The sequence below is a fragment of the Cryptococcus neoformans genome, chromosome 1, assembly GCF_000091045.1.
Source record: "Cryptococcus neoformans var. neoformans JEC21 chromosome 1, complete sequence".
Classification (NCBI taxonomy): Eukaryota; Fungi; Basidiomycota; class Tremellomycetes; order Tremellales; family Cryptococcaceae; genus Cryptococcus; species Cryptococcus deneoformans.
The window spans coordinates 655,001-667,494 of record NC_006670.1 but is presented as its reverse complement, the minus strand read 5'-3'; the positions used below and the strand labels follow the sequence as shown (position 1 = coordinate 667,494).

At 46.4% G+C, this 12,494-nt stretch overlaps 6 protein-coding genes across 6 annotated transcripts; 4 read left to right on the top strand and 2 right to left on the bottom strand.

Moving 5' to 3' along the window:
* Positions 1–75: 75 nt before the first annotated feature.
* Positions 76–2,377, top strand: CNA02540 (conserved hypothetical protein). The gene is made up of 6 exons (XM_566640.2): positions 76–368; positions 431–601; positions 652–870; positions 931–961; positions 1,014–1,091; positions 1,159–2,377. The coding sequence occupies exons 1-6, from the start codon at positions 299–301 to the stop codon at positions 1,769–1,771; spliced, it is 1,182 nt and encodes a 393-aa protein (XP_566640.1). The 5' UTR covers positions 76–298; the 3' UTR covers positions 1,772–2,377.
* A 174-nt stretch (positions 2,378–2,551) lies between these two features.
* CNA02535 (hypothetical protein) lies at positions 2,552–4,289 on the top strand. The gene is made up of 8 exons (XM_024656060.1): positions 2,552–2,917; positions 2,982–3,089; positions 3,166–3,259; positions 3,320–3,410; positions 3,468–3,586; positions 3,641–3,747; positions 3,811–3,929; positions 3,996–4,289. Exons 1-7 carry the CDS (start codon positions 2,790–2,792, stop codon positions 3,884–3,886), a joined length of 723 nt encoding a protein of 240 aa, XP_024514132.1. The 5' UTR covers positions 2,552–2,789; the 3' UTR covers positions 3,887–3,929; positions 3,996–4,289.
* A 102-nt stretch (positions 4,290–4,391) lies between these two features.
* CNA02530 (Delta-12 fatty acid desaturase, putative) lies at positions 4,392–5,545 on the top strand. The gene is made up of 4 exons (XM_024656203.1): positions 4,392–4,465; positions 4,561–4,796; positions 4,856–5,256; positions 5,318–5,545. The coding sequence occupies exons 2-4, from the start codon at positions 4,704–4,706 to the stop codon at positions 5,325–5,327; spliced, it is 504 nt and encodes a 167-aa protein (XP_024511862.1). The 5' UTR covers positions 4,392–4,465; positions 4,561–4,703; the 3' UTR covers positions 5,328–5,545.
* On the bottom strand, positions 5,481–6,576 carry CNA02520 (hypothetical protein). The gene is made up of 4 exons (XM_566638.2): positions 6,321–6,576; positions 6,047–6,226; positions 5,931–5,997; positions 5,481–5,870 (listed from the first exon to the last, which is right to left on the bottom strand). Exons 1-4 carry the CDS (start codon positions 6,442–6,444, stop codon positions 5,648–5,650), a joined length of 594 nt encoding a protein of 197 aa, XP_566638.1. The 5' UTR covers positions 6,445–6,576; the 3' UTR covers positions 5,481–5,647.
* Positions 6,577–7,329: 753 nt separating this feature from the next.
* Positions 7,330–8,881, top strand: CNA02510 (hypothetical protein). The gene is made up of 3 exons (XM_566637.2): positions 7,330–7,845; positions 7,900–7,993; positions 8,054–8,881. The coding sequence occupies exons 1-3, from the start codon at positions 7,450–7,452 to the stop codon at positions 8,767–8,769; spliced, it is 1,206 nt and encodes a 401-aa protein (XP_566637.1). The 5' UTR covers positions 7,330–7,449; the 3' UTR covers positions 8,770–8,881.
* On the bottom strand, positions 8,781–10,329 carry CNA02500 (conserved hypothetical protein). Its single transcript, XM_566636.2, has 3 exons — positions 9,863–10,329; positions 9,269–9,792; positions 8,781–9,210 (listed from the first exon to the last, which is right to left on the bottom strand). The coding sequence occupies exons 1-3, from the start codon at positions 10,281–10,283 to the stop codon at positions 8,818–8,820; spliced, it is 1,338 nt and encodes a 445-aa protein (XP_566636.1). The 5' UTR covers positions 10,284–10,329; the 3' UTR covers positions 8,781–8,817.
* Between the last annotated feature and the right edge of the window lie 2,165 nt (positions 10,330–12,494).

The window sequence follows — 12,494 nt, the reverse complement described above, 5'->3', positions numbered from 1 at the left end:
TGGCGAGCACAGCAGCAGAAGAAGCTGGACAACGAATGATACGATGAGTGATGGATCTGTCCTGCAATTCATCCTACCCAAGTACATTAACCATCCAGATACTACGTTATATTGAGAACACCCACACTTTTATCTACTGATATACCTGTGCCCACCGTCATACGTCAGGTTGCTATCCTCGATAGTCTGAAAACTCCCATCCTTACTCTTCATAATCTGTCGCAATCCACCAACTGTCAATAATACTAGGCGCTGCGCTATACTCAAATTCTACAGGTCGCAAGTAATCACTGTCATCATGAAGCTTCTGCCATTGGCCGTGGTAGTTGCCTCCGCCCTTCCTTCAGCCCTATCCTGGGGCGCAGCTGGTAGGTGTTCCTGAATTATGCTTGGTGTCTGCTGGTTATTAACTGGTAATGACCGATTCCAGGCCATGAGATGGTTGCAACCATAGCACAAATACATCTTTTCCCATCGACAAGGGCAAAGTTATGCAGTATTCTTCCCGAGGAAGCCAACTGTCACCTAGCACCGGTAGCTGCTTGGGCCGACATTGTGCGGAACAGGTATCGTGGAACAGCTCCTATGCATTATATCAATGGTGTGTATGTACCCTAATAATTAAGGTACATACTGATTGTTTACATACAGCAAGAAACGATCATCCCCAGGACCACTGCGAATTTGGTCAGCATGGATGGCAGAACGAAGATGTCAATGTGATTACAGCTATCCAAAATTTCACTAGGCTCATAATGGACGGGAAGGGCGGAAAAGACGTGGATATTCCATTGCGATTTTTGGTTCATTTCATTGGAGACTCTCACCAACCGTTACATCTCGCAGGAAGGGATAAGGGCGGAAACGGAGGTGTGTTATGTATGAAAAGATGGGCACGTAGGCATGTGAGCTGATTCGTCTGATTTATAGCCAAGTTCTTATTTGAAGGAAGAGAAAGGAAGTAAGTACAGAATTCTTCTAGTCATTGTGTCTTTGAGCTAATGGATGTTCAGCTTGCATTCTGTGTGGGATTCAGGAATCATCACCAAGAACATCCGCGAATTGTCAAACTACACCTCTCCCTTACCATCGTGAGATACTAGTTGAATTTTTACCACATGGATCCAGCGTCTGATAATAAGAATTACGTCTCTGTAGAAAACATATTGAAAGGTGTCTCCCAGGGGCAATCTTCGACCCATACGTTCGCTGGATCGTATGGGAGGGAATCCGCCTTTGGTGGCGCGATGAAGTCGATTCATGGATTTCCTGTCCGGCCACAGGCGATCCCTATCCTCATTCCTCTCAGAACTCTATTCCGCCTTCTGCGTCAACTATCATCAAAGATCATTTCCGCTCAGCTGCATCATTTGCTCTATCCCTTCTTCCCGGTCGACTTTCGGAACTGGCCGAGCTTTCTTTTGCGCTTCCTGTGATTGAAACAGCAAATTTCGAAGATCAGACTTTAGCCCTCACTCCAAAGATTCTTGCAGTCAAGGAAGTTAATATGACTTTTCCTTCTTGCCCCTATCACTGGATCAGTCCCATTCATCAACTCAACTGTGACATCGTTTGGCCCAGTAAATACACCGGCCAGCCAAACGAACCATTGATAGAACTCGACACTGATGAGTATCTGGGAGAAATTGGAAGGCAAAAGATTTTGGAGAAAATGATGGCTATGGCGGGTCTGAGGCTAGCGAAGGTATTAAACGAGGCTTTGGCGGAGGAGGGAGATAGTGTTCATGGTGTATACTTCGGATATTCGTGAGGGATGTGACGTTATTCATGTTGTGAAAGCGGTTCAGTAGACATCACATTTAATGAAACTGATTATTATCAGCCAAATTTCTCCCGCTCTTCGAATGACAAACTACTTCCCTTGATATTATTGCTGTCGTATCAGACATGCCGTTTTTATCATCATTGCCCTCCTCCTACGGCCAATCGTGCTCGAACATAATCTGTCTATGTCCGTGCCGTGGACGAGCGGTGAACGATGATAGTGGAGGTAGCAGATCATGAGTAGTAACCCTCAATAAACGGATAATAGTAAACCTCTATCATCTGGGATTGTTAGCAATCTTATTCCAGTAACAGTTACCCACGCTACAGTACCGTATGTGTTATATATTTCTGTCCAACGAACAAAGTATCTCGGAAGCTGTCGTACGCAGTAGGAGATGGTTCAGTACCACGGCATGGCTTGGTGGGGCCGTCATTTGGATTACAACAAGTGCAAGACCACTGATAATACGTACTCTGGTATTTAGATATAGTGGATTAGACAATTGGCTTCCATAGATTAGTATTGTAGAAGGACATCACGCAGATGCCAATTGACGTTGCCTCCACCATTGCACCAATATGTAAACATGTGTAGGATAGCAAGTACGTATTACTATATATGCATGCTTTGATGCAAGCGTGCGTGATCTCTTGAGGCGCCAAAGAAAGCCAGACGAAACAACAACGGCCGCCGGCGCGGATATCATGATCTGCACGTTATTAATAATTACAACCACGCACATCATGAAACCTATACATATTCAACATCATCTTTATCTTCTCTCATTGTCACAGTATCGCACCCGTTAATCACTAGGGTACTATCTTATCCCCTCCACATCTTACTTCTTTAAAACACCTCGGATTCTCTTCTCGTGCCCGACAGTTGCGCTGTACTTGCAGTGATCTACACTATTCGCCATCGCGCATCATATTGTTCCTCCGAACCAGCAGCGAAGCCGAACTTAGAATAGAAGGCCGCAAAATTTTCTACTGTTTCCATGGATCACATTGCCGCAAGCTCATTTAATACATCCACTTGGATGCCCAATGGTCTTCCAGAGCATAATGGCGCCCCACCTCCGCCGATGAACAACTCATCTATCATCAATGGGAATAGCGAATGGAAGTGAGTGACACATGTCCATGGATGTTTGAAGACAAGGCGGAAGGTTATTTAACGAGAGAAATAGGTATGAGATGCGACGGGAAGCGCAACTTATAATACCTGGCTTATATTTGGGGCCATTTCAAGCATCTTTGAACTCAAACAAGATGAAACAGATGGGAATAACGCATGTGTCAGTATCATTCTGCCTTGGGCCCATCTTTTGCGGTTCTAGCGCCATATTGAACTAATACATTGGTGTGATGTAGGCTTTGTATTCGAGACCAGAAGGAAGCCAGATTAATATTTCCAAGATTTCCGGAAGAGTTTAAATACATGACACTCGACATCAGTGACCATCCTGTATGCGGACAAATTCCTTGTTAATCTACGCTGACAGTATGTTTTTTGTGTGTTACGCAGGATCAAAATTTGATCACCATTTTCCCTACCTGCAGAGATTTTGTGGAGGAGGCACTTTCCACGGGTGGGACTGTTCTCGCACATTGTAACGGTAAGCAAAGATACCTGTTATTCCCATTAGTAGCTGCTAAAAACATGATGAACGAAGGGGGAATTGCTCTCTCGCCTGCTATTGTTGTCGGATATCTCATGTGGAAATTCAATTGGACGGCCGAGCATGCTCTTGCACATGTCCAGAATAAACGGTATTGTGTCAGCACAATGAGTGTGAGCGATTGAATTATCTCCGATGGATGAGAATCTGATAGTTTGGGTGCATAGTTCCAGAACCAGTTCAAAGAGTACGAACCTATCTACATGGCACAAAAAATGGTGGAGACTGCAGCGAAAAGAGAGACTACAACAAGTAAACGACAGGTGGAAGAAGAGTAGGTCCTCTTGTCTCCTGAAATGTACCAGTGGTCACTGGTCGCTAATACAATTCATTACAGAGACGAGGAAGGGGATGGTTATCGGAGAAAGCAACGCTATGTGCAGGGAGAAGCTTCAGATATGATCTTGGATTGAAAGATAATGAGCGTGTTTCTTCTGGCTTCTACAGCTGAGTCCAGTATGTTATCTCAGCACTCAGGCGACATGAAAGGCCGCGGCATTCTATTGATTTTGTTATCGTCAGTTACCCGCCTTAATATTACAAATATTGTATTTGCACATGTACATTCAACCAAAAGGCTACTATTGATATCTGTATCGAGATGACCGGCAGCGAAGGGCAAACAATTGCCTGTTGTACTCGTATTGTATGGATTGGAAGACAAAATGCGTTGTTCATTAACAACTTACGACAGATTATGACAGATAAGGAAAAGATTGATCTCCGTCTTTACTCTTTACTCTTGCAATTGATTGTCATGCTACTAAAAAGTGCATGAAAAATAAAGGCATGTCTGCAGCTTTACTTTCGTTGTAAAAAATCCTTTATTTATGCATTCACTTTTATAATCTAATTGGATTAACTCTCAAAATTTGGGAAAGTAAGAAAAGAAGAAGGTTCTCTTTTACCCAACGCGGCGGGTCTCTTTGTCCCTCCGTCGAACAAAGCAAAATTAGTAAGGTTTCAAACCTAACCACAATTGTAGTAAGAAGGTTAGACTCATCAGTAGTGGCCAACTGTTTTACTGTCGACCGCATTCAACTGCATTTGAGGTTTGGGAGAGATGCTGATCCCACGCTGATTATAGTAATTGTCGAGGTGACATGACCGCCGACAATGTGATGACTTGTTGACGGATAGGTTTGTTGTCTCGCCAGCGACAGTCTCCAATATAAATTTCATCGCCTATTCATAACAAGCATTTGGCCTAGCCTGCAGTTTTCTTATACGATGTTGTTGTTGGCCTTTGTTTTCTGCTCGTTTATTACTTTCACCTTCCTCCTTCCTGGGGTGTTTGGTTCACCTACACCAGACACCATTTTCGTGAGTTGATCCCAAGTGAAAACGAAACAAAGTACTGTTACACTGAACATCGACCCTAGCTACTGAAAGAGTCTTCTTTCACATCTCTCGGGTGTTCCAAGTTTTTTACGCCCACTTCCATCCTCCATCAAGTTCCATCTCCTGGAGCCTGCTTTTCTCGCTGCTCACCTACCGAAGTTGCCGCCTATACGCAGATCCAATATGGCGTCCTTTGCTCCTGCGGTGACAAAGAAATGCTTCAGGAACTTGATGTGATGGACCCTTGTACTGGTAATAACTGGTATTTGTATAGTAACAAGGAGGTAGACGAGAACGAGGTTATTGAACTGGAGGTCGAAGGAACTAGGGAGTTGGAGGGCTTTGACTCTGCTTTCTCTAGAAAAGGGCGGACATCCGAAGCATCAATACCAACAGCAAAGCTGGGAATGCTGACATTTGGCAAGCAAGATAGAAGCAAAATGTAAGAAGAAATCTGGCTGTTGTAGATGACACGTAGACTGATCGCAGTCACATTCACGCAGACTAAAGTGAGGAACAGACAGCGAATAGAGCCGTTAGTCTGTCTGTACTTTTGTTGACAGCATTCTGGCATAGAATAAAACTTTTCTTTGCCAAAGGCTTGGAGATGAGACGTCCGAATGAGAGGCTGTTAAGATATCAACAGAATAATCCCTTGGAAGACTCATAGAAAACGGGCTGAACGAATGCATGAAAGAACGTCGTATATAGACATATCAGGCGTTAGGATGAATCTTCGTATCTAAATCCGTCACAAAGTGAGATCTATGAGTAGAACATAAAGCTAAATATTGAGTCGAAAGCGAAAGGACAACTGAACTTTCTCCAGCTGTTTACCAGAGAGCAATGGCACCGGCGGTCACAGCAAAGAGAGCAGTGGCAATGAGGGAGACGGAGGCGAAACCCTTGGCGCCAGAGTCAGAAGAGGCGCTGGTAGAAGCGCTAGCAGAAGCAGAAGTCGTGGAAGCGGCAGCAGAGGCGGCGCTGGAAGCGGAAGTAGAGTCGGAAGAGGAGGACGACGCGGCGGCATCGGCGGTGCTGGCAGAAGAAGAGGAGCTAGGACAAATTCAATTGATTAGCTCACTTGCCGACATTGAATGCAAGTCGGATACTCACTCCGTGGACTCAGTGGAACCTGTGGCGGCAGTAGAAGTAGAAACACAAGAGCTGCTAGAGCCAGCCTCTGACATATGCATTAGCTTGGTACTGTGCGGAGTAGGGTACGGACTCACGGATGGTGACAGGGCTACTGTAGTTGATGGTACCAGTGCTGTCTGTAACCTTAAGAGACACAGAATTGCCAGAGGCAATGTCAACAGTCCAAGTAAGAGAGGTGCCAGACTGCTCTCCGAAATCCTTCAAGGAGGCGGCAGAGGCCTCACCACCGGGGATAATGGCAAGGTAATAAGGAGCTAATAAGAGCAACGTTGGTCAACCAATCTTCATACTACGCGTCTCCGGGGGCCAATGGCGATTTATCCGCTCACGCGCAGAAAATTGACCTACCGGTACCACCGGACCAAGAGAGAAGGGCCGGCTGGCATTCGATGAGAGTGGCGGGGGAGGACACGGTCAAGTCGGCGAGGACACCAGCGACGGCGGTGAGGAGGATGAAGGCACGAGCAAACATGTCGACTGATGTATTTTTTGCCTGGAACGGATTAAAAGGAGTTGGAAATAGTTAAGCAAAGAGCGTATGTCGTCGGACAATATATGGCTGTTATGGAGACAAGAGAAGGGTAGGAAAGAAGAGGGTGAAGAATAATAGCCAGTGTGGATTATATATGAAAGTGGGCAAGGGACCGCGTAATTTCTTTTCTTGTGATTTCTTCCATCTAACGGGGATCGAGCACAATCACGCAGCAGTAGATCGGGGACTGCAAGCTGATAGGTAAAAAATTGAGCAGATACCGTCTCAGTCATCGAGCGCGTCCGGTCCAGCCCAGGGAGCAGGGCACGAACTGCATTATTTGAGATTTTGATTTGAGCGAAATTCGGTGGGCCAGGGGCGACGCGATCACTTACGCGACACGCGAGTTGCTTTTTGTGTATTTCGTTGGTGCTGTTTTGAGAGCGGCAATTTATAGGGTCGTTTCATTATTAAGTAAATTTGCTGCGCCGATCCGTTCTTCACACCATCGTCAGAGATAAGACAAAGAGCGCCTATCAATACGCATGCATGCACCGCGCTGTAGACATCTTATCATATCCGCTGGCTAGCATATGTACGTACTACAGTCGCAGTTATACAAGATCCATGTTCTCTGTACGCAGACGGATAATTTGTGTTGTAGACTGTAACGCGGGGACCGGGGGGCGGTGCTTTCAGGACACTGACGCCTGACGCGTCGCGTCTTCCGACTGAATCCCTATTAGGGGTAGACAAAATGCATGCTATTTCGATGATAATTCTGAATTGATGAACGAGCTGCCAATTCCCTCAGGGAAAATGACATTCCTGAACCCTTTGTGGCGTAAAAACCCTGGAATTGAATTGGCAGAAGTCCGAGTCGGATTTACCATGAAAGGAAATTCCTCTTGAAATAACTTGAAAAAAGCCGTTCGAATTAAACGGCCTCTGGAGGTCGTTTAATTCATTTGACAATTCAAACTCGCTCTTCGTGCTTCAGAATGCATGATTTCAAGACGCGTAACGTGTTTTTTTCTCTTAGAAATCTTACACATTCCACCATTGACTTATTTTTATCTCAGACTCCGTTCATCTCAACAATCACCAATCATGCCCCCTAAAAGGCAGAACGAGAACGAGAATCAAGCGTCTGAGGCGACTCAGAAGAAGCAGCGAAACTCCAACAAGCAATGGGCGACAGATACCAACAGCGATGGTGTCTCGGCAGAGGAGCACGTTGCTGTATGGTTGTCAACCATTCCTGAGAATGGAAGGCTCCCCAACTTTCATAACTGGAAAACTGGTCATGAGAAGAAGGATTTTTGGTCGAGAAAGTGTCTACAGTACCTTACTGACAATGGCTGCGACAGTCGACGCCAGTTTCAAAGTGTTGCTCTCAAAGTAAATATGTCTTTTTCGTTTTTGGTATGCTCATGAGCGCTGATATGATGAAAGATCAATCAAATTGTCGAGAGCTTCACTAAGGCATCCCAGATAGGGACCGGGACTGGTGCTGGGGCGATGGAGATCGACGACGAGAGTCTCCTTGGTGTGTAAAAGTACTTTGGCAGGCAGCATGGGCACGTCGTGGCTAACTGAACATTAATAGCTCAACGAAAGAAGGTTTGCCCCTTCTACGAGATCCTTTTACCTGTCCTTGGCGACAGGGCCTCCGTCACTGCCCACCACGCCTCTTCGACCCTCCACGCCTCTCTCAATCGTCCCGACAGAGATCTCGCTGCCCTCGATGGTTTGATAGAGCGCCAAAGGGGCGAAATGGCTGCTGATGACTCGGAAGATGAGTTGTCAGGAGAGGATGGTGGTCTCTTTGGGGACGGTGCAGGTGAGGCTAGCGAGACCGAGTCAGAGGCAGATGCTCCAATCATTGCAGCTATCCGCAGGGAGAGCCGCTCTTCGTCTCAACCTGCACGGTCCTCATCTGTGCTGGGCTCAGTGTCTACACCAATCCGAGCCCAAACCCAGAGCCAGAGAGCATCCATAAGGTCTTCCAAGGCAAAGGCTGTCTCGGCAGATGACAAGATGGATGAGCTGGTCATGAGGCAGGAGGGCAACGACGATCGGCGGCATCAGGAGCTATTGGCCGTTCAAGAACGGAAAATCTCCGTGCAGGAGAAACATCATGCAGACATGATGAATATCGCGCAGGAGAATGTGACGATAGCACGGGAGAATGCGGCGACAGAAAAGATGAAGATGTTGGCGGAGAGTTGGAACAGGAAGATGGAGATGCTGATGAGGTCTGGGAAAAGTTGGGAGGAGGCGAAAGTTATGGTGGGGCCTGAGCCTGGAGCTCCCTCTCTATAATTATGATATGCATTCTCAGTCGTCTCTTCCTCTCCCCTGCAGATATGATCATAGAAGATCCCTGCGCTCTATTTCCTGCATTCGCTCCATCACCCTCTTTCGCGTGAGATTCGAAGCATCTCTTGCATCACGTGCCTCATCCTCCTCTTCTTCCCTGTGCCGCTCTAACACCCTCTCCATCCTTTCTTGCATCCTTTCGATGTCGATGTAATCATCAGGTTCATCAGCGTCACCATCCAGTCGATTGTACCAATCACCTGTGTCAATGAGCAGATTGTGCAATACCACACAGGCCCGGATCCAGCATGTCGCAACGCCTTCATCTCTGACATTGCGAATCTTCACGCGAAGGCTCCTAAGACTCTGCCAGCGGTTTTTGAGGATTCCGTAGGCATGCTCAATCTTGACTCGGGCACTCGAACACTTCTTATTGAACTTGGCCTGTTGTATATATGAGCATGTAGGTCTATACATGAGATATGCGGACAAATAAACTTACTTCTGGCCGATCAAGGTCGTTCTGACCTCTCCGACGCTTGAAAAGCGGTACACACCAATCCCCAGCAGGAAATGCCGAATCTGCCAAAAGATATTCACCTTGACTGATCATTTCTGAATGAACAGCTCGGCCTTGCAACATGGCTTCTCTGTTACTCTGAGCGTCGGCATTAGCCTCTTCAAAGAGAGAACAGTTCTTGAAGATACGAGCATCATGAGCAGAAGCAGGATAACCGTACTGGAAGTACCGAATCCTCTTCAAATGGTCGCAAATTCCTAGGATATTGAAGCCGTAGCGCCCTTTGTATGAAAAGAAATCGACAGCATCATGGCGAGCAGGCTTGTAAGCGAAGGGAACATGGAAGCCGTCGATAATCCCCACACATCCATCAGGAATGTCCTCCTCCTCTTCAAAGTGCCTGTCTATAGCCTTCCTCTCATTTTCATCTGGCCAGTATACGTTGTTTCGCTCCAATGACAGGATGGCCTTGATTACCCGAGTCGTCCATATGGCCGACGTGCCCTCTGATGGATAACAATCAATCTCGAAGAAACGGTTTAATGTTTCTGGATGCAGTGTGGCGTGGGCACTCACCTGACACCCCAAACTGCTCTCCTATCTCAAAAGTGCTCGCAGCACATCCGCAATGTCCCAGTCGATAGAGCGCAACTGTAAGCTGTAAAAGGGGGTTCGCCTGCTTTCTTGGACCATGAGAGACGAAAACTGGATGGTCCTTGATAAGGCAGAGAAGCTTTCGAAATTCCGTATGGTTGACGCGCAGTTTGCGGCGGAAATCCTCATCTGGTATCTCATGAATGCTTGTAATTCTGGCAACAGCATCCCTACTACGAAGCTGACCATACTTCTTCGGACGATTGAGGTAACGAGATGTCCTGAGAGCATGATACGGAATGGACAGACTGGCCTTGAGCTGCTTATGATTGAGGATAGTCGCCATTCGATAGAGCTCTCTGGCTCGTGCTGTCGCTTTATACTTAGCTGATCGTCTTGGCATATTCACTACGTTGTTCTTAGGGTGGTAAACTGCTCTTGGAGCGCTGGATGTTGAAGAGGATAGGATTCAGAACGCAACAGACGCGATTATCATGTTGCAAAGACAGACGCGTCTCTGTCGAGGTCACTCGCGTCGCGAAGCAAATTCACTAATTCCTATGGGCCTGTTCTAGACTCTCTGTCGTCATTTCCTAAGCCTCCACCCTGAAATCAGGTCTCCCTTTGCTTCCCTAACAGAAATAAAAAATAACAATGAGCTGCATTTTGTCTACCCCTATTATTTAGCCTTCGTCTGCCGCCCGTTGCACCCTGCGGATTTTTACTGAAAGCATGCGCGGTAGCCATGTAATTTAAGGAAACCAAGCCTTCAATTTTTTTTGGTAATGCACTGCTGCCAAGTGCCAACCACGTGCGTCTGATACTATGCTTTGACAAAGAAGGGGCGGCCGGTACTGTCTATACACGATTACTTATGCTGTTGTTACAGCTGCGCGAGTCCTGTAGGAAGTCCAAACAAGCGCTGACATCAATGCGTCAAACAACGTCCGTCAAATCCGCAAAACACAACAAGCAAAAAAACAGGCACGTTCCACATGTCCATCAAAATCAAATTTCAGTACCTGGTTGAGGCCAAGGATAAAATACTGGAGACCGGGACCGGCAGCATAGATAGATACGGCACTGACATGAGCGCTGGGCAAGTGAGCAGAGCAGAGAGAAGAAAAGAGCAGAGATTAGAGAACGAAAATGTACTTGTGCATAAAGTCTTCAACGAAGTTAGCGCCGAGTTCAAAGAGCAGCAACAGCAGTGGCAGTTGTGATCTATATATATTTTGCATGTCGATTTTTTTTCTTTGCTTCGAACCTACGTAATTCGGAGTATCTTCGGATGTCTATACTACTAAAGGGCGTTAGGCAGCGCTTTTGACGTGCGTATGATTGGTAACCGTTCTGTTACACAGTTTTGTACTAACAATATGCCAAAAAGTATTTGACGATGAAGAAATTGTTGACCGAGCAGTTCTACAACAGATTATGGGAGTAGAAGAAGATGTACCTGGGATAGAGATGAAGGTGGTCAAAATGCAGGTGGAATGAATGTACCGTAGGTATTTTTGGGTCTTACTACGAGAATTCATTTTCACGGGCCCCGCTATGCAACATCCCTGCTATATAAATAAGCAAAGAGCCTCGTCGTCTCATCTTCCCCAACTCGCTCGTTCCCCAGACCTGGTCGGTATCTAACCACGTTCTGCAGCCTCGTCTAGATCTCATCTCTCGTGCAGTGAATATCAATGACAGCCTTTCAAGACCGCTGATTTCTGTGTACTTCTGCCAGTGCCTCCAAAATATCGGCGTCATTGACCCATGAGCCACTGAGTACTTTCGATTGGAGTAGGTGATTCAAGGGACATGGCGGCGATCTGTTCCGATTCAAAAAGGGCGAAAGAGTACAGTTGGAAACTGAGTTGGGCCCATATATGCCATGTGTGGGATTCCCAACTAAAAAAAATCGCCAGTTTTATCATGGAGAGCTGGGTATAATATGTGATAATACTTGCAGGTTTCCAGAAGTTTATCTTGAGTGATAAAAGAGTCAGAAAATGAGTTGTCTTGAAATGTTTGAATGAAAGAATCACTAACCATTCCAACTGTGGGTTCCCCTCCCATGATCTTAGATACCTCTCTTCCGCGCTACAATGAGAGGTAGTGGAAATGAAATGGGCGCACTTGGTGAGGCGGTCAACGAAGGCAAGCATCGCGTTACAAGCCGGCAATAAAGGTAGTTTGACGATAAAGTCGGAGGTGATGTCTTCTCAGGTCTTCGCGCGCTGAAGGTATTTGCTGCATTAAATGTTGCCTTGATTTTCATCATCTAAAGACAATCAGCCCAGAACATCTCTAGCTAAGGTACCATACCCACTCGACCATTCACAGCAGTCGGTGTCAGCAGTTTAAACGGGATCTTGCCGGACTACAGAGATGGCAGCACGTAGTTGTTGTTTGAGGTATTCCATTTCTGGTAAGGCTCAAGATCCGTCTTCTTATTGTCAACCGGGGTTTCTTCTGCTGAACGACCGCAGTGGGTCCGGAATCCCTTGCAGTTAAGCCACTGAAACCTCACATATGGCTTGTCAGGCTCATTCTTTCTAGTCGAACCTCGATTCCGGCATGGGATGGGGTGATAAAGGTTCATGTTTATCCATTTTGT